The 20,068-nt window shown below is 43.8% G+C and overlaps 2 protein-coding genes and 1 pseudogene across 9 annotated transcripts; 1 reads left to right on the top strand and 2 right to left on the bottom strand.

The window, feature by feature from the left end:
- Positions 1-4,150: 4,150 nt before the first annotated feature.
- NAT8 (N-acetyltransferase 8 (putative)) lies at positions 4,151-7,445 on the bottom strand. 5 transcript variants are annotated; one of them, XM_054593509.1, is made up of 2 exons: positions 7,227-7,445; positions 4,151-5,153 (listed from the first exon to the last, which is right to left on the bottom strand). In XM_054593509.1, exon 2 carries the CDS (start codon positions 5,089-5,091, stop codon positions 4,405-4,407), a length of 687 nt encoding a protein of 228 aa, XP_054449484.1. In that variant the 5' UTR covers positions 5,092-5,153; positions 7,227-7,445; the 3' UTR covers positions 4,151-4,404. The 5 variants fall into 5 exon arrangements, with proteins under 5 accessions (XP_054449484.1, XP_054449486.1, XP_054449485.1 ...); XM_054593511.1 differs by lacking the exon at positions 7,227-7,445 and adding an exon at positions 6,917-7,204; XM_054593510.1 differs by lacking the exon at positions 7,227-7,445 and adding an exon at positions 5,793-6,355.
- LOC129086829 (proline-rich nuclear receptor coactivator 1-like) lies at positions 6,880-7,543 on the top strand (annotated as a pseudogene).
- Positions 7,544-10,572: 3,029 nt separating this feature from the next.
- Positions 10,573-19,798, bottom strand: TPRKB (TP53RK binding protein). Of its 4 annotated transcripts, XM_054593579.1 has the most exons (7): positions 19,621-19,798; positions 17,553-17,652; positions 16,751-16,818; positions 14,205-14,367; positions 13,168-13,290; positions 11,464-11,640; positions 10,573-10,698 (listed from the first exon to the last, which is right to left on the bottom strand). In XM_054593579.1, the coding sequence occupies exons 4-7, from the start codon at positions 14,343-14,345 to the stop codon at positions 10,612-10,614; spliced, it is 528 nt and encodes a 175-aa protein (XP_054449554.1). In that variant the 5' UTR covers positions 14,346-14,367; positions 16,751-16,818; positions 17,553-17,652; positions 19,621-19,798; the 3' UTR covers positions 10,573-10,611. The 4 variants fall into 4 exon arrangements, with proteins under 4 accessions (XP_054449554.1, XP_054449556.1, XP_054449555.1 ...); XM_054593581.1 differs by lacking the exon at positions 17,553-17,652; XM_054593580.1 differs by lacking the exons at positions 16,751-16,818; positions 17,553-17,652.
- Positions 19,799-20,068: the final 270 nt, after the last annotated feature.

Genomic DNA, 20,068 nt, shown 5'->3' with positions numbered 1-20,068 from the left:
TAAAACCTCACCCATCAAGTGAAACAAATTATTCACTAAAGAAAGTGAAAAGAAGTTTGGAGTCAGCATTCTAGGTTTTCTGCCTGCTGGGTTCAAGTCACTGGCCTCTAAAATTATCATGGACGATGCCCTCCTCCATTTCTACTTTCTGGAAAACTCCGTCTCCTACACCTGCCCTAAGCAGTCCCTGCACAAATCAGAGATCTGTGCGATGCGGTTCCCTGGATGCCCCGCTCACCTCTGTCCACATCCCACGGGCCTGCAGGACCCACTGCCCACAGCCCCAGTTCAGAAGAAGCAGCCCCGCCAGGACACACACACACACACAGGCACACCCCGGACCCCAAGAAAAACCTCCTACCTCTGCCAAAGTTCCAGGCCCACAGGCACTACTACTTTCAGATTCCTCAGGGTCGGTGCTTTTGCTCCACAGCACAGAGAGACACAGGTGCCCTCCAGGCCTCTGCTATGGGCGGGCGTGGGGTTAAACATGGCGCCTCCCTCAGCCCTTTGCCTGGTAAGGGCAGACTCAGCACAGCGGCACCTCTCCCAGTCAAAACCTCCCCACATCCTTGTCTCTCCAAACATTTCTATCCTCTTTTTGGATTAAGGAGTCATCTAACTCATTCCTTTTTCCCTGATTTTTTTAAAGGTTTTTAAAAATGTTTTATTTATTTATTTTTACAGAGAAGGGGAGGGAGGAAGAAAGACAGGGAGACAAACATCAATGTGTGGTTGCCTGTCGCATGCCCCCACCGGGGACCTGGTCCACAACCCTGGCATGCGCCCTGACTGGGAATCAAACTGGAGACACTTCTGTTCACAGACCAGTGCTCAGTCCACTGGGCCACACCAGCCAGGGCCTTTTTCTTTCCTGATTTTTAAAAAAATGGCATAAAACTATTTTAAAATGTTCAGTGGCATTTAGTATATTCATTATGCTGCACAACCATCTATATTAAGTCTCAGAACATGCTAATCATCCCAAAAGAAAACGTGCCCTCATTAAGCCATCAGTCCCTGTTCCTGTTCCTGTTCCCCTTTGGCAAAATTTGGCAACCGCCTAAACTGTCTTGACAATCTCCTTTGATGTTTCCACATTTTGGTCTTTGATCTCATTGTAAAATTTCCTATCTATCACATCTGGTGCTTCAATCTGAAGCTCCAGTTTAATGCCGGTCACCCTCAGCACACTGTCTTGACCCTGGCATCCTCCTCCAGTTCACAGACAGATACATTCACCGGACAGCTTTGGGCCCCTTAATGAATCCTTCAGGAAGAAAACTGTTCAAAGGAGTTGTGGTACGCATATACAATGGACTATTACTTGGCCATAAAAAAGAATGAACTCTTACCATTTGCAACAGCATGGATGGGCCTAGACGGTATTATATTAAGTGAAATAAGTCAGAAAAAGACAAATGCCATGTGATTTCACTTATACTGGCATCGAAAGAACAATATAAACAAACAAAACAGAAACAGACTCATAGACACAGAGAACAGCCCAATGGTTGTCAGAGGGGAGGGGTATTGGGGGCTGGGTGAAAAAAGTGAAAGAATTAAGAAGCACAAATTGGTATTTACAAGAGTCACAACGATGTAAAGTACAGCATGGCGAATAGTCAATAATATCATAATAACCATGTAGGGCCAGGTGGGTACTTGAAATATCAGGTAAAATATTTGTAAACAAACATTTTGTAACATTTGTAAATATTTGTAAAATATATGATTGTCTAATCAATATGCTGCACACCTGAAACTACTTCAAAAAATATTGAGTATAAACTGTAATTGGAAAATAAAATTTTAAAAAGACTCCATTGGCAGTGAGTGTGGATTTGTTCTCGGGAACATGGCCAAGGTGTAAACAGAGTGGGCGGGTCTGGCCTCTGTCCTCACTGTTACACCACATCCGCCCCTCTGTGGGACAACCAGGCGGTAGCGAGCTGGGACCAACAAGGGTCCCCTGATTCCTCTACCTAAGGCAGAGCCACGGGCTCATGGGAGGCTAGTGCCATGTTGCATTTAGAAGAAAACTGTCCCTGATTAATACTAGTGCGCTAACACCCCTTGTGGGCACAGTGAGCCCCCGCTCACCCTGTCTTTAACAAGCATCCAGGCTCTGTTCGGCCGCTGCTCTGGGGACCACCCTTTGAGAAGCGGGAACCGCATGGCTATAGCAGCCAGAATAAAAGCAGGATGAACCGCTTCCCCCTTCTTCAAAACTTGCCTTCCCAATCCAACTATCCCTGCCACTCAGCTGAAAAGCGTAGGAATTGAACAGACACAGAGGATGGGTGGAGGACAGGTGGAAGGAGACTGTTCCAGACAGAGGGAACAGCATGCGCAAAGGCCGCAAGCAGAAAAACAGCTTCCGTTCACTGAAAGCAGCTCACTGGGGCTGGGCAGCGAGTGCAGGGGACTGGAGCAGGGGATGGACATGCGCACTCCGGGTTTTGGTTTTCAGGGGCAGAAGCCCTGGCCCCTCTGGGAAGCCCTCCCCAGAGAGGGGGTTAGGTGCCCTTTTGATGTCCTACCATGCTGTTGGCAATTTCCTCATCCCCCACTTATGACAACACATCTGCCCTTGCCCCCTACTTGTTCCCTCAGCCCCTCTGGCCTGGAAGCCTCTGGGCGGCATGGACCGCGTCTGCCTGGGATCAGTAAGGCCATTTAGCTGTTACTTTAAAAACCTTTCAAAGCATCACGTTCACGGCGGGCTCCCTTGTCTCCAGCACCAGTGGTGCCCGTGTGGGACCCCTTCTATGGGTCCACCTCCAGGGACTCCGGAGAGCTGACGGGGGCAGGTCCCTGCCTCTTCCTGCCCCTCAGGGAGGATGGACCCCAGGCCTTGCCATTACATATCGAGGCTGGAACACAACTAAGGGCCGAAAAGTTTGATTTAAAACCTAGAAATAGGGGCACAGTTAAATAAGTGGTTTGGATGGTCAAGTTCTCTGAGAATCACGAAGGAGGTACAAGGCGTAGGCCTGGAGAAGGACGATGGGCTGGCAGAGGGGACTGTGGGGGAACTCCAAGACCAGGGACAAAAGAGACGGAAATGGAGGGATAAAGTTGAGTCTTGTGGTTTCGGGTAAGAGAAATATGAATGTTGGAGCCACCCTGTATGCTCGGTTGGAAGTCTCCACCAGATGTAATGTGCTGGTTACAACGCTAGGTGGCAGGATGAGGCCAGATTTGTGCCCTGGATGGCACTTCGGAAGACCTAAGCTCTGAGCGGAGACTACAGCAGTACAGAAGAAAGAGGGCACAGATACTGCTGTGTCACAAGGTCCACCTGAAAGGGCACCTGGATTTCCAGTCCTGATGTTAGCCACAGGATGGAGGGACCTGGTGAGAGGCTCGAGAACACTTGTGGGACACCCATCTGGTGATGGGCTAGCTGGGAAGGGTGCATGGGGCTGCACGCACCAGCCCTGGGCCCCAGTTCCGACTCACAGTTGACCAGACAGAGGCTTAACGGGATGAGGCAGTAAAGCCTGAGGTACCTGGGAAAATCTCTGAGCATTTGGAGACAGAGATGGGGTCCCAGGTGTGGCAGAGCTGGGAAACCTGCCATTTCTCTTCCAGGACACACATTTCCTGCCTCCCTGCAGACCTGTTGGGGCCATGTGCCTGGGTCCCGGCCAGTGGGATGTGGTCGGCATGACTTCTAGGTCCAGCCTGGAAGTCAACATCCCACACTCCGGCGCTGGCTGCCTTCTTCCCCTTCAGCAGAGCAACCGGGGGTCAGGCAGACCGACGGCATCCCTGGCCCCAGTCCTTCTCACCTGGGTTCACCCCATACTTCCTCTCCAAGTCCCACTGGCCTGGGACTCCGCGGCCCCTCTCACTGAACACGCAGGTCCCTTTCTTCTTGCTGAGCCTAGAATGTTAGCAGATGTGAGGCCTGCAATGGCTTCAAAAAGCATTTGCTTGTTTCTGCTTTACTTTGGCTCATCCGCAATTACCCTGAAACCCGTGCCTGAACGACCCTACTGGAACATAAGAAAGCCGGGTCACCCTGTCACTTCAGCCAACCCCATGACATATGAACCAGCCACCCCACAACATGGGAACAAGGCCAAGACCAATAGAGCTGCCCAGCCAAGCCCAGTCTACATGGCTGACTAACACACTCATAAACGGAGTAAATGTTTATTATTCTTTTCTGATTGTTTTTTATGTAACACTCTTGAATCACTAGATAAGATGCAACAGTGACAATGCAAAAAGACGGAAACAAGCAGGACCGCCACCATCCCTGGGGGCACTTCCATGTTCACGAACAAAAGCTTCTAGTGTTACAGTGAGAACTCAGGGTTAGCTTGTTACTGCCGCAGAGCCCAGCCTGTGCTGACTGATGCATGAGGAAGCTGAGGACAGGTCCCCTTTCTGCTATGATGCCTCAGAGACCTGAGCAGAAGGAAGCCGGTGGGTAAATTGAAATATGGGTAAAGCAATCAGCCTGCCAGCCATGGAATGGAAGTACTGGTGGGTCTTCTGGAAGCCCATACTCTGGTAGAGGGCTATGGCCGAGAACTGCAGCATGCAGGTGCCGAGGACAACTTCATGATAGCTCTGGTCCCGCGCAAACTGGAGGAGGGTCCTGACCAGGGCTCTTGCTATCCCCTGGCCCCGGCGCTCCACAGACACACTTAAGTGAAGTAGCTGCAACTGCTTCTTCCGCATGGTGGGCTCCTTGATGGGCAGAGCTCCCACCATGCCCACCACCTGCCCCTCAGACTCAGCCACCCAGAAGCAGGAGCCACGCCCACTGAAGTAGGTTTTGGTGATGTCAGCCAGGTCTGCATGCAAACAGCTGACCACATACTCATTCCAATGGTGTCTGGCAGGCAAAATCAAGGAAGCGAGAAGCATGAGGCCAGCCACGACAGCCAGGAGCCAGGACCCAGAGGCCAGGAATAGGGTCAGGGGCAACCCAAGTAAGAGCACAAGTGTTTGCGGCAGCTTCAGGATGTGGCGGTAGGTGGCGGGGACATGCTCAGTCATGCCCCGGGAGAATAAATCCAGGACACGCTGCCGGTCGCCCTCCTGATATTTGCGGATGTGGTAAGGAGCCATGGAGACACGTGTCTGAACCCACCAGAGAGAGCTAGGCGTCTTTGCACCCCTTCCAGGCAGCCCTGAGGAGGAGAGAAGAAGCCGTGTGAGAATCGCCAGCCCTCCCATCTCTTAGGGACCAGCAGAGCTGGCTCAAGTCAAGGACTTGTCCTTCTGCTTCTGCCTGGGAGGAGGTAGGCCACAGCCCCTGGAGAGGGGCCAGGGACAGAAAGACCTGCATTTGGTCTGGCTCCATTCCTTTCTAGCTGTGTGACCTCAAGCATGCCACTTAACTTCCCTAAGCCTCTGTTTCTTCATCTGCACAGCAGGGTAAAATCAAAACCTGCCTTCTGAGATTGTTCTGAGAATTTGATTAAAACAATGCATACAAAGTTCTGGTATAAAATGTACCCTCCACCCCCACCCTCTCTCCCTTTTTTCTTGTCTCTTCTCAGCTTCTTGCTGCATTGGGGTGACACTGTACAGCAGCCAGGGCGTGTGTCCCCTACCTTAGGTCCCTCTGCCAGGGTCCGTACATTACCCGAATCCTGTGTTCCTGGGCCTAAGTTTCAGCGAAGGCTCCTTCCCGCTTGATTGCAAGCTTTTAGGCTGAGGTAGTATAAGAACCAAACACCAAAACTGGCCCCGCCCAGAGAGCCAGACAAGGGTTGGGAGCTCCAGGCTCCACCCAGAGCGCTGTCTTTCCATCTGTGTCCTCTTACCTGCTACCCTCAAAGCCTCTCATGTCCAGAGCGGGCTCTGCCTGGCCTCCTCCCTCAGCCTCTGACTGGCATCCAGGAAGACCGTGCAGGGCCTGCTCTACCTCTGGGGACCAGGCCCTGGAGGCCACCTCATTAACTGTCTCCTAGACATTTGTTAATCATAAACCCCAGTATCAGAGAGCTGGGCTATAACAGGGGTGGGGGGAGCCTGTTGTCCATTCACCTCTGTGATTACTAGTAATTAGTTGGGGTGGAGAGTGGGCTGTTAGAAGATTCTGGAAAAGAAGGTGTATGAGCAGTCCCTGTAGTTTTGAGTGTGTGTCTTGGGGAGTAGTTGACAGGGGATTAAAGACCCTTCACCTACAGAGACTCAGTTCAAGACTGGAGGGATGTGGAGAAACAGTGTTCACCTGGGTCACAGAGCCTATTGCCCCCACCTTATTCCAGACACAGGGGAAGACAGCCAGCTTCCTGCTTTGATATGTAGTCTTCTGCTAAGGAGCCAAATCCACATGGTCTACCAAATTGCATCCCTTCCCTTCCAGCACCAAAGGCTCTCTAGTAAGTTTGCTTTTGCTGGTGGAGCATTTGGGCTCTGGAGTTACCTGGTTACTATAAATGACACTGTTCCTAACTTGGCTGAAAACTACTTTCTCTAAAAGACTTGTGGAGCTTATGTTAACTTCTTCTTCCCCAGGAAATGGCATTGCTTTTTATTGTTTTCTTCTTGTTAGAAAGAGCTGAAAATACTATCTATAGTTACAGGAACAAAACCTGTAAAACCGCTCTTCGTAACATGCAAACTAATAAACATAGGGGTTCAACTTCACCAGTAGCCCGACATCTCACAATGGCAAAATGCTTAAAAGTTAAAATGTATGGCAGAGATTGGCAGGCTTGTTCTCTGCTACTGGGGGTGCAAAAATGGCATTTTTCTCGTATTAAAAGCCCTTAAGGGGTGCATATCCTCTTCCCTAATAATTCCGCTTTGGGGAAGCTATCCTAAAGAAAGAGAAACATATACCAAGATTTACTTCTTAAAGGGGGACAAAAATAAAACCAACACAAATGTGTAACAGAATTGTGTATGCGGCAGGTTGCACAGCAACAAAACGAAAGCGCACCGGCCGCACTCGTCTCAGGCTCTCTGAGCAGCAGCGCCCCCTTTCATTTTCGGCTTCGCTCGCTCCTTCTCCTCCGTTGGGGCCCGTTTCCGCCTGTCGCTGGGATCGTCGTCTCCGTTCCGCAGCGGGAGCCGCTTGTCCCGCACGGTCGCCTTGCGCCCCTAGGCTTTTCCACGCGCGGTTACTTCGGGGCCCTCCCGCTGGTGCCCTCGGCTCCTCCGCCTTCACCCCGGATTTTGGATCCCGGGCACTGCCTCCACCCTCTTCCTCCCTCATTTCCAAGTGGCAGCGGGGACGGGCCTTGTCTTACCCCTCAGACGGGCGCCCCAGCACCTCGGCCCAACAGCAGCGCCGCCGGTGCAGGGCACCCCTCGGGCCTCTCCAAAACAGCGGCGAAAAAACAAGGTGCGGGCCAGCCCGGCAGGGCAGTCGCCCAGCCGCTTCCGCCAGGACGAGCAGCCCTGTCAGAGCCGGACAGGGGGCGGAGCCCAGCGGGCCCGACGGGTGGCGACGGAGCGCGGTGCCGGAAGTGCGGGACCCGGACCAGCATCCGCTCAGGTCCTGCCAACACAACCCAGCGGAGGAAGCGAGCCTTTCCCCTGGCATGCTGCCTCCCGCGGCGCCTAGCCAGCCCTTATTTAGGGAAGAGGAAAAGCGGACAAAACTACCATTCCCCAAGGACAGAATGTTCCTGGCATGCGCTTGTGTAAACAACCAAAGATAGCAAATAAAACTCACTACTAACCAAGAATGCCTCTGCAAAAAAGAAATGAAAATAACTTACCTCAGGATTCTGTTTTTTCTGATATAATTCAGGGTGGGGGGGGGGGGAAGCCTTTTAAAAATACTGAGAACATTAACCAAAAAAAAAAAAAAAGAGTGGGAAGAAATCAGCATTTCTAACTGAAGCGAGCCAAAAGGAGAATCATGCTGGGGCAAAGTTTAGCGATCCACCTTCTAGTGTTCTTCCAAAGCCGCCTAGTCACTAGACGGGAAGCAGTATTGAAAATTCCACTAAAATAGGTAATTGATGGCAATACACTTAAAAACTTGCCTAAAAGTTCAAACTTAGATCTTGGATTTCAGTATGTATGTAAAGTATATTTTTTCCAAAATTTCTGGACTCTCAAATATTAGTACAGAAGTGGAAATTTGCCTTGTTGCAAACCAAAAGTGCAAAAGATTAGTTTAAAAAATTACAAACTGCTCGTACTATATATTTGTAATACAGTATATATAAGACATATATTGTATATATGTATACAATATACAGTATATATGTAAATACTGTATGCCATGTATTGTGTTTATATTGTTCATACTTGAGAGGTACATTATAGTTTTGTTATGAAAGTAGATATTTGGCCCTGCCCAAATGGTAGGTGCTTTGTATATACATAATGGAGAAATTTTAAGTGTGTACTAAAGTACATGGAAGAGACAATTTATCTGCACAAGGTACTGAGGAATTTTTCAAGAAACAGCTCTCATATCTCAAGGTGAAGATCCTTAAATGTGGACCGTTCACTAATGCACTACTGAAATTTCAATGTGTGGCACAATAAGTGCAAAGATGGGGTTTGTCTGTTTCTCTAAATTGATTTCTGCATTCAGATCTGTAATTACTGGAAAACTCCTCATGTTTACCAAACTTAATTTCTGGATTTTTGGTTTATATCCTATTCGAACTTAAAATACCTCAAAGTTTAATGCCAACAAAATTGGTTGTAATCAAATTTTTAAATAATAAGTTGGTCTCCTTCCCCCTTTAAAAAAACAAACAAAATGGACGTGCTTGAGAGCGATGGCATGGGATGGAGTGGTGCAAGGGAGTCGTTGGGAGCTCAGCACGTGAGGCCTCGCACATCTGGACTTTAACCTTGACCACAGCATGGGGAGCTTGGGGGGAGCTTCAGCTCTCTAAGCGTTAGGGGACAGTTGCCTTTAAAATGGAGAGGTCTGGGGGTATCATCTGAACCAAGTGATCAAACTCCGTATCCCTAATGTGGGGGACAACTGACATTATGTGTTTTTTGATGACATGTAGCAAGGAGGACACAAAATCGATGTTATTCAAAAAAACAGTTGAATTGACTCAAATTATGAACAATCTCAGACTGTGGATTTCTGAAAGATATCTACAGTACTCTTTTAAAAAATGTCAATATTTTTTTAAAAACTGACCATTCTAGATTGAGAGACTAAGAGCCATAACAATCGAATACAATGTAGGGTGAGTACCAAGAGGTCTGCAACCTCCTTTCAAATAGTTCAGAAGAAAAACAGGTGTGTTTGTGTGACACACAGACAGGTGTTTGACACACATCAAATACAGCAAACACTAACAGTGAATTCACATGAAAGATATATGGACATTCATTGTACTATTTGCAATAGTTCTGTGTGCTTGAAATTTTTGTAGAGTTGAGAGACCAAGTCTGGTTCATCCCTGGTAAATCTCTTGGGGTTGTAATGAGGACTAACTGAGGGAGTGCTTAGCACAGTGCAGGCAAGAAACATTAGCTATGTGCTTCTGTACTTTATTATTCATGACCATGAGGGAGATCATCAGTTTGTTCCCTAGTTATTCCTACCTCTCCACTTTCTAGCACATGGCAGAGTCACAACTCTCCACCCCTGTAGATGTTGGCACGGCCATGACTGGCTTTGGACAGCGAAACATGAGATAAGCGGTACGTCGCTTCCGCATGGAAGCTTTAGGGGCCACCCTATACTTCGTTGCTGCTTTTAGCTGTGCGGTGCTCCAGGGAGCACACGTTGAGACGAAGCCTTCTGCAGACTGGTTTCCTGAGTCACTCCAACAAGTCTTCCTACGACTCACACTGGCTTTGCAGAGTAAGCAAGGAACTTCTGTCGTGTGAAGCCAATGAGGGACAGGGACCAGAATTGCAGCCTAATGTCCCTCAGAACTCCACAAACCATGGCCCTGGGGGCAAATCCTGCTCATCACTTATTTCTGTACATAGCAGTCACATTCGTCATTTATGTATTATCTGCGGATGCTCCTGCACTACAATGGCAAGAGTTTAGTAGATGCAGCAGAGACCACACGGCCCGCAAAACCATAAATAGTTTCTATCTGGCCCTTCACAGAGAGGTCTGCTGAGCCCTGAACTAGTTTACCTTGACTGATACAATCAAAATATAAAATGAGAAAAAAACCCCAACTACTTATAAAATGTGATTTTACACTCACAGTAGGACCTTGGGCAAGTTACTCTGCAGTTTAGTGACCATGTGTAAAATAGGGGTAATGACAGCATCTGTCCCACAAAGTATGAGGATGAAATTAATTCTTGTATGTAAAACTGGACAAGGAAGCTTGGAAGGGGGATGCTAGAGCAGCCAGAGAAGTAAGGGCAGGGATACGACCTGGCACATATAAAATCACTAAGGCAAAGTCCTAGTGTCTTGTAGATATCCAATAAATGTTTGCAATTACTCTTCCAATTATAAAAAAATAAAATACATTTCAATGGAAATGGAAGACTAGAATAACAAATAATATTAATAGTGATTATCTTTTAAAATATTACAGGTAGGATTACACTTTTTTCCCTTTTGTTATACCATTCTGTGTTTTAAAATTATGATGAACATATATAAATTTTATAATAAGAATAGAAAAATCAATGTTTTTACAAATGCTGAAAATTTTTAATATTTCTGTCATTTCACAAAACATCTTTTGTTGACATTCTACAAGTAACACTATCCAATAATGTCCCGATACTTTCTTCTTGTGAAGACAGTTTATATATCTGTAAAAATAAAAGACAAATTATGACTTGCTAATTATCTATGCACTACTAACTTTTAATATACAAACATGTATAAATGAAATTATCATATAATTATTGGGATAATGGTATGAAATTACAAATGTGCTTAAAATATGCAAAAGTAGATGGCAATTCATCACTTATGTCAAAAGTCCTCCTTAAACTCAAGTGGTAACTCTCAAAACATAGAAACCAAATTTGTACCAGTTTTAAAAGCATACATCTAGACATTAACTTCACACTAAAGTTACATTTCTTGTATTACAAATGTATTATGTCAGCTTGATATTTAAAGTTATCCTTTCTTAGAAAATTTAAAAAAAAAAGATTTTATTTATTCATTTTTAGAGAGGGAAGGGAGGGAGAAAGAGAGGAGAGAAACACCACTGTGTGAGAGGTAAGTGATCAGTTGCCTCTCAGTTTTCCCCAGTTAGGGACTTGGCCCGCAACCCAGACATGTGCCCTGACCAGGAATCAAACCAGCAACCTTTTGGTTCATAGGCTGACCCTCAATCCACTGAGCCACATCAGCCAGGGCTCTTAGAGAATGCTTTTATAACTAACTTTTTAATTATATTTTACATAAATCTGCATCTTCCAATTCTTTGTATCTATTATTATTCAATTAATTTTAAATTATATTAACCTTTCTTAGAAGTTCAAAAAACAGCATTGGTGAGCAACGGCAAACAGCATTGGTACTATTCCTCATCTGTCACACTCTACAAATGTGGATTTACAAACCTTTTTAACTTCTGTAATATTTGTTATTTCAGGGAGATTTTCCAGAGAAACTTGATGACCTTCTACCTGAGATATTAGGTTTTCTTGATCTATTTGTTTTTCTCCATCTTCAATGTAAACAATTAGAATTGAAGAGTCATTTGCTGAGATACCAAATTTTTTCAAAGCCTCTGAAATCTAAGGGGGGAAAAAAAAGAAGACAATAAACCAGTAGTTCCCATATATGAAGGGTCTCCCATCTGCTTTCTTCCCTGCCCAGGCTCTCATTTTCATATCCTAAGGATTCTCTGTGCCTACAGTTTCTATTGTCAACAGTGCCAACATCTACCAGTCCTGCTTTTAGAGGACTCTGCTCAAAGGTGCACCTCATTCCTAGGACTTCCTGGCACAGCACACCAACAACCCCTTCCTCTGCCCCCAGGTGACCTCAACCACGCACTCCTGCCTTCTAGCCAGCATGGACTATTGGAAGATGCCATCACTTCATACTTCTTGGCCTGTGCTCACACTTTGTTCTGTGCCTGGAGTGCTCTCATCCTTCAAGGTCCTGTCCAAGTATCACTCCCCACTACGCCGTCCTCCCTACAGAATAAATTATTCTTTACTGTTCCCATACAGCGAATTATTATTCCCATTATGTGAGTTATCTCAGGGCACTTGAACTTCTGTTTTCTTCGTCTGGTTTCCTGAGGAACGTACTTGTTTCTTCTGTTTCTAGAACTGTAAGTGGAATAGGGACAAACTCAACAGATGTTTATTGAATTGAAGAGTTTCTTGAATTATTTTGAACGATCTCAAAGAAACAATAATTATCTGGTAATTTTTTCCTCCAAGTACTGGGGAATTCTATGACCATGACCATGCATTTTATAAATATTTCAAACATCTGCATTTTAAACCATACCACAGGTTTCTTAATTTTTTGGATGATATACGTGCTTGTGTTATTAATAGTAGTAGTAATACTAAAACTTAATCAGCAAAATTTCAGTTTATTTTTTATTTTTATGTGCCAGCGTGCAATGTCTTTAACTCAATAACCTTGATTACTATCAGTATCTCAAACCGCAAACTCTTCCTCTGCACTGACTATGTGGATGAGCATATGTGAAGGGCCGTTCTGGGCACCAGGCAGGCTTTTGGTGTATGGAAAAGGCATGAATTATATATTCAAGGAGTTTATAGGGAAAACAAAAGATGCTTATGATAACACATAAATATCCATGCCTATTGCTTTATTGTTTAGATTTAGATACCATTTAGGGGCATCTTCCTGGCCCAATACAGATAAAACTGTCCTCACTTAATGTAATGAAACTACTTGAACTAATAAATGAATTTGGCAAAGTAGTAGGATACAAAATCGATATTCAGAAGTTGATGGCATTTTTATATACCAATATGAACTAACAGAAAGGGAAACTAAGAAAACAATCCCATTTATGATAGCAACAACAAAAAAGATAAAGCACTTAGGAATAAATTTAACCCAGGAGATAAAAGACCTGTACTCCAAAGCTTATTTTTCTAATAAGAGGCAGTGCTAAGCCTCAACTCTCTGTCCAGACCTCTTATCACTATTATTTTGGTTTGTAACTAACAACAGGCTTACAGGAATTTAGCCTTCAACTCAACACTGGAGAACACATATGTTACCATGGGAAGGTCAACAGAAGTAAAGTAAGTAAAATCTGTATTAATTACATTGTTATTTGGGGACAGGTTGAAAATAATTTCAGCAGCTAGAGTTCTCGTCTTCATCTTTCCTAGTTTGTAGAGATGAATTGCTTTGTTTGCTGCCACAAGTATCTGAAATGGATCGACGATCTACCAAAGAGAACAAAAAGAATTACACACAGAGAATGTGAGTGCTCTGAAGATGCAGGCCCTATCTTATGACCACTGCAAGGTCAGGCTGTTTTACTTCATCACAATTCCTATGGACTATATTTTCAAAATTGCTCTCTCAAGGACCTGAGTGTTCAAAAAAAAAAAAAAAATCATAGAATTTTAAAGCTGCAAAAACTTACATAGTAAAAAATTTGAAAATAACATTTATCAAGGACTAATATGGAAAAGGTCATATTCTAAATATTTTATACTTGTATTACTTTCTTTAAATCTTAAAACTAGCCTATGAAATCGGTGTTCTTATTCACCTGCACTAGATGAGGAAATGAAGGCAATGCATCTCCGGGTTTGAATGCCACCTCTGTCGCTTACCAATGAGGGAACTCAGGCAAATTCCTTAGTGTTTTATCTGTCAGCTGCAGGTAATCACAGCACTTCACACAGTTGTTGTGCAGCGAGTTAGTATATGTAAAGCACTTAGAATAATGCCAGGGACAGAGTAAAAACGCTATTTAAAGGTTGGCTACCATTCGTGCGAAGTCATAATAATTGGAGGAGCTGGGATTAAGTCCCAGCAATGCGACTGCACAGGTGTGCTCTTCAGCACTGCGCAGCGCCTCCTCTGCAGAGACTTCTAATTCAGGTAAGAAATGGAAAGTCAGGCGCCTGCCAGTATGAAGCCAGACCTTTCCTATCCGTCAGGGCAGGGCCTGACACTTCAGCTTCTGCTCTCTGTTGGATTCAAGAGTGCCCACACCTGACTCCACTCCACAGCTTGGACAAGAACTTTTTACCTAAAGGTGACAATTTTAGGCTAACTTATAACATCATAAAAAGTTAATATATTCTTAAATGCCCCGTATATCTCACTCATTCTCAAGTGCACTTACCACCGTAGGGTTTATTAATGAACCATCAATGGCACCTTCCATTGCCTTTTTCCTCAAGTCTCCAGCATTTCTTACATCTTTAAATAACAGAAGGGTCACCTTGCATTCAGGAAATAGGTCCAGCTGATGTGTTAACTGCATTTCACAGATAAGCAGGATTTTACTGCATAAAACCAAAAAGACCAAAAGACTTCATTTGTTTAAAAGTTAACATTATAATTCATAACAAACATCCTTGCTAACAAATAAAAATAACTTTAATAATAAGATGTCAGAACTGTTACCTAGAAAAATCCATACCAAAAGCACATCCTGCCCTGGCTGGTGTGACTCAGTGGATTGAGCACCAGACTGTGAACCACAGGGTCACAGTTCAATTCCCATTCAGGGCACATGCCTGGGGTGCAGGCCAGGTGCCTGGTAGAGGGCACTCGAGAGACAACCACATATTGATATTTCTCTCCCTCTCTTTCTCCCTCCCTTCCCTTCTCTAAAAATTACAAAAAAAAAAAAAAAAAAAAAAGGCACACCCTCATGAGATGTTATCTTCCTAACCCTGAGGAGCTTTTTGTAGCTTTCTTTACTTCTAAAAGGATCAAGGTTGCTGCCTACCCCCCTGGTTGTACAGATGAGGCCTCAGATACATGGTTGAGGGGCAGTTTCCTCAACAGACAACTAGGAGCAGAATACCATGGATTCTTTAGACCACAAGTTTTCACTTCTACTCAGCTTTTAAATTTTCTGATCTCATCATTTTATTTGTATTTTAGCAGAACCTAGACACACATATTAAAGAAGAAAATAATTTTATAGAAAAAAAGCACAACACAATTCAAAGATAGCCACTTCACACATGGAATTTAAGCAGAGAGGGCACATTATTAAATAATAATATTGGCCTTTTCTTAAATGTGAGTTTAATAAGGAATGGACAGGCTTTATACACAGACATAAAAGAATCATAAGAGACAACCTGAATAGCTAGAAAGACATAACTATAACCTTGGATAGAAAAACAAAGCATTGCAAAAATGTGATCTTTTAAATAATTGCAATCAAAGTCTTAATGAGATTTTTGGGTGAGGCAATTTGGTAGGTTCATTTATCTTTGTACCTGGTAGGTTCTATTTCTAGAACTTTTTCTCAGGGAGTAAGTTGGAAATCTGAGACTCTATGTAAAAAGATGTCGTTCTCATACTAACAGTAAAAAGTTGAAAACCTATTACCGAATAACAGGATTGGGTGTGACTAAACAACCATTAAAAACTGTAGTCTTGCAATACATTAAACATCATACACCATGACCAAGTGGGATTTATTCTAGGGTTGCAAGGGTGGTACAATATTCGCAAATCATTAAATGTGACATATCACATCAGCAAAATTAAAAACAAAAAATCACATGATCATATCAATAGATGCAGAAAAAGCATTTGATAAAATACAGCACCCATTTATGATAAAAACTATCAGCATAGTGGGAATAGTGGGAGCATACTCAACGTAATAAAGGCCATATATGAAAAACCTACTGCAACATCATACTCAATGGGCAAAAATTAAAAGCATTTCCCTTAAGATCAGGAACAAGATAGGGATGCCTGCTTTCACCTCTCTTATTCAACATAGTACTGGAAGTTCTAGTTACAGCGATCAGACAATAAGAAGAAATAAAAGGCATTCAAATTGGAAATGAGGAATTAAAACTGTCATTATTTGCAGATGACATGACAGTGTACACAGAAAACTCTATGGGCTCCACCAAAAAACTACTCAACCTAATAAATGCATTTGGCAAAGTAGCAGGACACAAAGTCAATATTCAGAAATCAATGGCATTTTTATACTCCAATAATGAACTATCAGAAAGATAAACTAAGAAAAAATCCCATTTACTACAGCAACAACAACAAACAACAAAAAGCACCTAGGAATAAATTTTAACCAAGGAGGTAAAAGATGTGTACTCAGAAAACTATAGGACATCAAAGAAAGTAACTGAAAAAGACACAAATAAATGGAAGCATATGCAATCTTGATGTATATAAAAAATTGACATCATTAAAATGTCCATACCACCCAAAGCAACCTATAGATTCAATGCAATTCCTATTAAAATACCAGTGGCATATTTCACAGATCTAGCACAAGTATTCCAAACATTTACATGGAACATAAAAGACCATGAATAGCTTCAGCAATCTTGAAAAAGAAGAGTTGGAGGTATCACAATACTTGATATCAAACTATACCACAAGGCCGCTGTAATCAAAACAGTCTGGTACTGGTGTAAGAACAGATACACAGATCAATGGAACAGCACAGAGAGCCCAGAAATAAACCAATGTCTTTGTGGTCAATTAATATTTGACAAAGGAGGCAAGAGCACACAATGAAGTAAAGACAGTCTCTTCAATAAATGGTGTTGGAAGAACTGGACTGGTACATGCAAAAAAAATGAAACTAGACCACATCTTACACCATACACCAGAATAAGCTCAAAGTGAATAAAAGACATAAGTATTATGTAATGATACCATAAATACCTTAGAGGAAAACACTGGCAGTAAAATTTCAGGTATTTTGCATAGCAGTATTCTTGCTGTTATATCTCCTGGGGCAAGGAAACAAAGGAAAAAAATAAACAAATAGGACTATATCAAATTAAAAAGCTTCCACACAGCTAAAAAAAAAAAAAAACCATCATCAAAATGAAAAGGGAACTGACTGTACGGGAGAACATACTGGCCAACAATACACTGGACAGGGGGTTAATCTATGAAATATATAAAAAACTTATATGACTCAACATCAGAAAGACAAACAATCCAATCAAAAGATGGGCAAAGGACCTGAACAGATACGTCTCCACTGAGGACATACAGAGGGCCCAGAGACATATGAACCGATGTTCAACATCACTAGCCATCAGAGAGATGCAAATCAAAACCATAATGAGACATCATTTCACACCTGTCAGAATGGCCACCACTGATAAATCAACAAACAAGTGCTGGTGAGGATGTGGAATAGGGAGCTCTTAGTGCGCTGTTGGTGGGATGCAGACTGGGGCAGCCATTGTGGAAAACAGTATGGAATTTCCTCAAAAAATTAAAAATGGAACAGCCTTTTGACATAGCGATTCCACTGCTAGGAATATACCCAAAGAATCCCGAATCACCAATTCAAAAGAACCTATGCACCCCCATGTTCACTGCAGTGTTATTTACAATAGCCAAGATTGGGAAATAGCCTAAGTGCCCATCAGTAGATGAGTGGATAAAAAAAAGCTGTGGTACATTTACACAATGAATACTATACAGTAGTAAAAAAAGAAAGAAATCCTACCTTTTGCAATAGCATGGATGGAACTGGAGACTATTATGTTAAGTAGAATAAGCCAGTCAGTGAAAGGCAAATGCAGTATGATCTCACTTATAAGTAGAATCTAATGAACAAAATAAACTAATGAGCAAAATAGAATCAGAGCCATAGAATCATGGAACAGACTGACAACTGTAAGAGGGAAGGGTGGCGGTGGAGATTGATTGGAAGAAGGTGAAGGGATTAGTCAAAGAACATATATAAGGACCCATGGACATGGACAACGATGTGGGGATTGACTAGGGAAGTGGGGAGGGGGCTGTGTGGAGGGCAGCAAAGAGGGAAAAATTGGGACAACTGTAATAGCATAAACAAAATATTTTTAAAAAGTAGAAGAGTAGATGTGTGAAAATAGCAATGAATAACATTAAATACACATATCTGGAAAGCAAATAATAAAATTTGGCATAAATAATGGGACTTTTAAAAAGGTACACAGATGCTGACTGATGTAACTCAGTGGATTGGGCATTGTTCTGCAAACTGAAAGGTCGCCGGTTTGATTCCTGGGCAAGGCACATGCCTGGGTTGTGGACCAGGTCCACAGTTAGCGATGTGCAAGAGGCAACCAATCGATGTTTCTCTTGCACACTGATGTTTTTCTCCCTCTCCTTCTCCCTCCATTCCCCTCTCTCTAAAAAACAAGTAAAATTAAATAAATGGTGCACACACACACATACACACACACTGAAAGTAAAATACACCAAAAAGTTATCTCTGACTTGGTGGAATTACATCTAACGTTTTCTGTTACAATTAGGGGAAAAAAAAATCTGTAACTAATGTTCTGACACACACCAGTTCAATCTTTATTGTCATGATAATGTCCAGTGGGAAAAATATAGACAGAGAAAGCTATAATGAATGTATTCCCAATTATACAAAAAGATGCAGGCAGAAAACAAAAACATGAAGGAAACACACCACAATATGGCCATCTTGGGTAGTCAGATTATAGACAATTCTTTTACTGTCCTCTATAAAAAAAAAAAAATCTGTGTATGTTCTGTGTTGTCTATAGGGAACACAAAATATACTGAGTATATGGAATGGTGGAGACAAAAAACTTTGTGGCTTTAGTTTTTACGCTAGGGTAAAAGGGACTCAGCACACATCAAAATAGTTTGGTTTTGCTTTACATAATTCACTCACTTGGGCCAGAAACTTAGAATCATCTCACTTAAATAGCATATCTAATCCGTAAAGTCTTGTCAATTTTATCTCTTTAAATATCAGTACGGTCAGTCCAAGACTCTCTCATACCCAAAGCCACCAACCTAGACCGCTGTCTCTCATCTACAGCTGTGGCCTCCTTACTAGCTGTGGTCACCTCACAATTCCTGCCCTCCTATCATCCAACCTCTACCGAGCAATGTGATCCTTTCAAAATGTAAATCAAATTTTGTCCTTCCGCTGCTCTTGTGATAGGCTCTAACTCATGGCAAGGCGTACTAGATTCTAAGACCTGGACTCTCCGCACCTCCGCACCCCACTTTTAAAAAAACTTTAATTTCTCCTCAATCCTCACCCGAGGACATGATTACAGAGGGGGACGGAGGGAGGGAAACACTGATGTGAGAGACATCCATCGACGGGCTGCCTCTCCCACGTGCCCCGACCCGGGATGGAAGTGGAGGATGCTCCAACCCACTGAGCCACGCCGGCCACCGCACTCTCAGCTTCAAGTTACCCACTCTGCCCTCTCGGACTGGTAGTTCCCCTGAACCAATTCCTCCCTCCTTTCAACTCGCTGTTGTAAGTCCATTTACCAGAGCGCCCAGAGCCCTGCGGTTGGGTCCCTATTATCTTTCTTTGCCCTTGTCACAGCTTTAATGAATCGCGAGCTTATCTAAATTTTAAGGATCCTAAGTTACATGTTCCTTGAAGGGAGACTGAGCTTATCACTTCCGTGCTGCATTCCCAGAGCATGGTCTTGGGAGGCGCCTGGTGAACAAGGGCTGAAGGGACTACAGGCGTCATCTCAAAAAAACCCAGTTACAGATGCCAGGCAGTGATCGACCCGCTCACCCACCTCCGGCCCTCTTCCTTCCAGGCTAGCCCCGACCGCTCCTGCGCCGGAAGGATTCACCACCGCCTCCCCGTCCGTTTCGGAAGATCTTCCCCTCAGAAACAAAGCCCTCAACTTCCGGAAGCTGGGCGGCAGCTGCGCTCTATACCCTCCAGCCTCCAGTCCTCAGTTTTCCGGATGCTTGCGAAGGAAGGTTCCGGGCTTCAGTTCCACCCACTCGCCCGTCCTTTCACAGATCCTTTATTCCCCAGCTTGATGCCTGTCAGCAGACGCGAAGGAGAACCGAGGTAGCGTCCGTCAATTCCGGCGAGCGGGGCTGAAAGGACACGTGGGTCGGAAGCTGAGGTCTGGATATGAGCCTTATCCTTGTCCCTAACTCTTGCAGGGCCTTGAACGAAACGCCCTCACTTCCTATGCAAAGAATCAGCCAAGATTAACTCTACATTTGTCT

The sequence above is a fragment of the Pteronotus mesoamericanus genome, unplaced genomic scaffold, assembly GCF_021234165.1.
Source record: "Pteronotus mesoamericanus isolate MK-2021 breed Mesoamerican mustached bat unplaced genomic scaffold, CSHL_Meso_final scaffold_45, whole genome shotgun sequence".
Taxonomy (NCBI): domain Eukaryota; kingdom Metazoa; phylum Chordata; class Mammalia; order Chiroptera; family Mormoopidae; genus Pteronotus; species Pteronotus mesoamericanus.
This window is presented reverse-complemented; position numbering and strand designations above follow the sequence as displayed.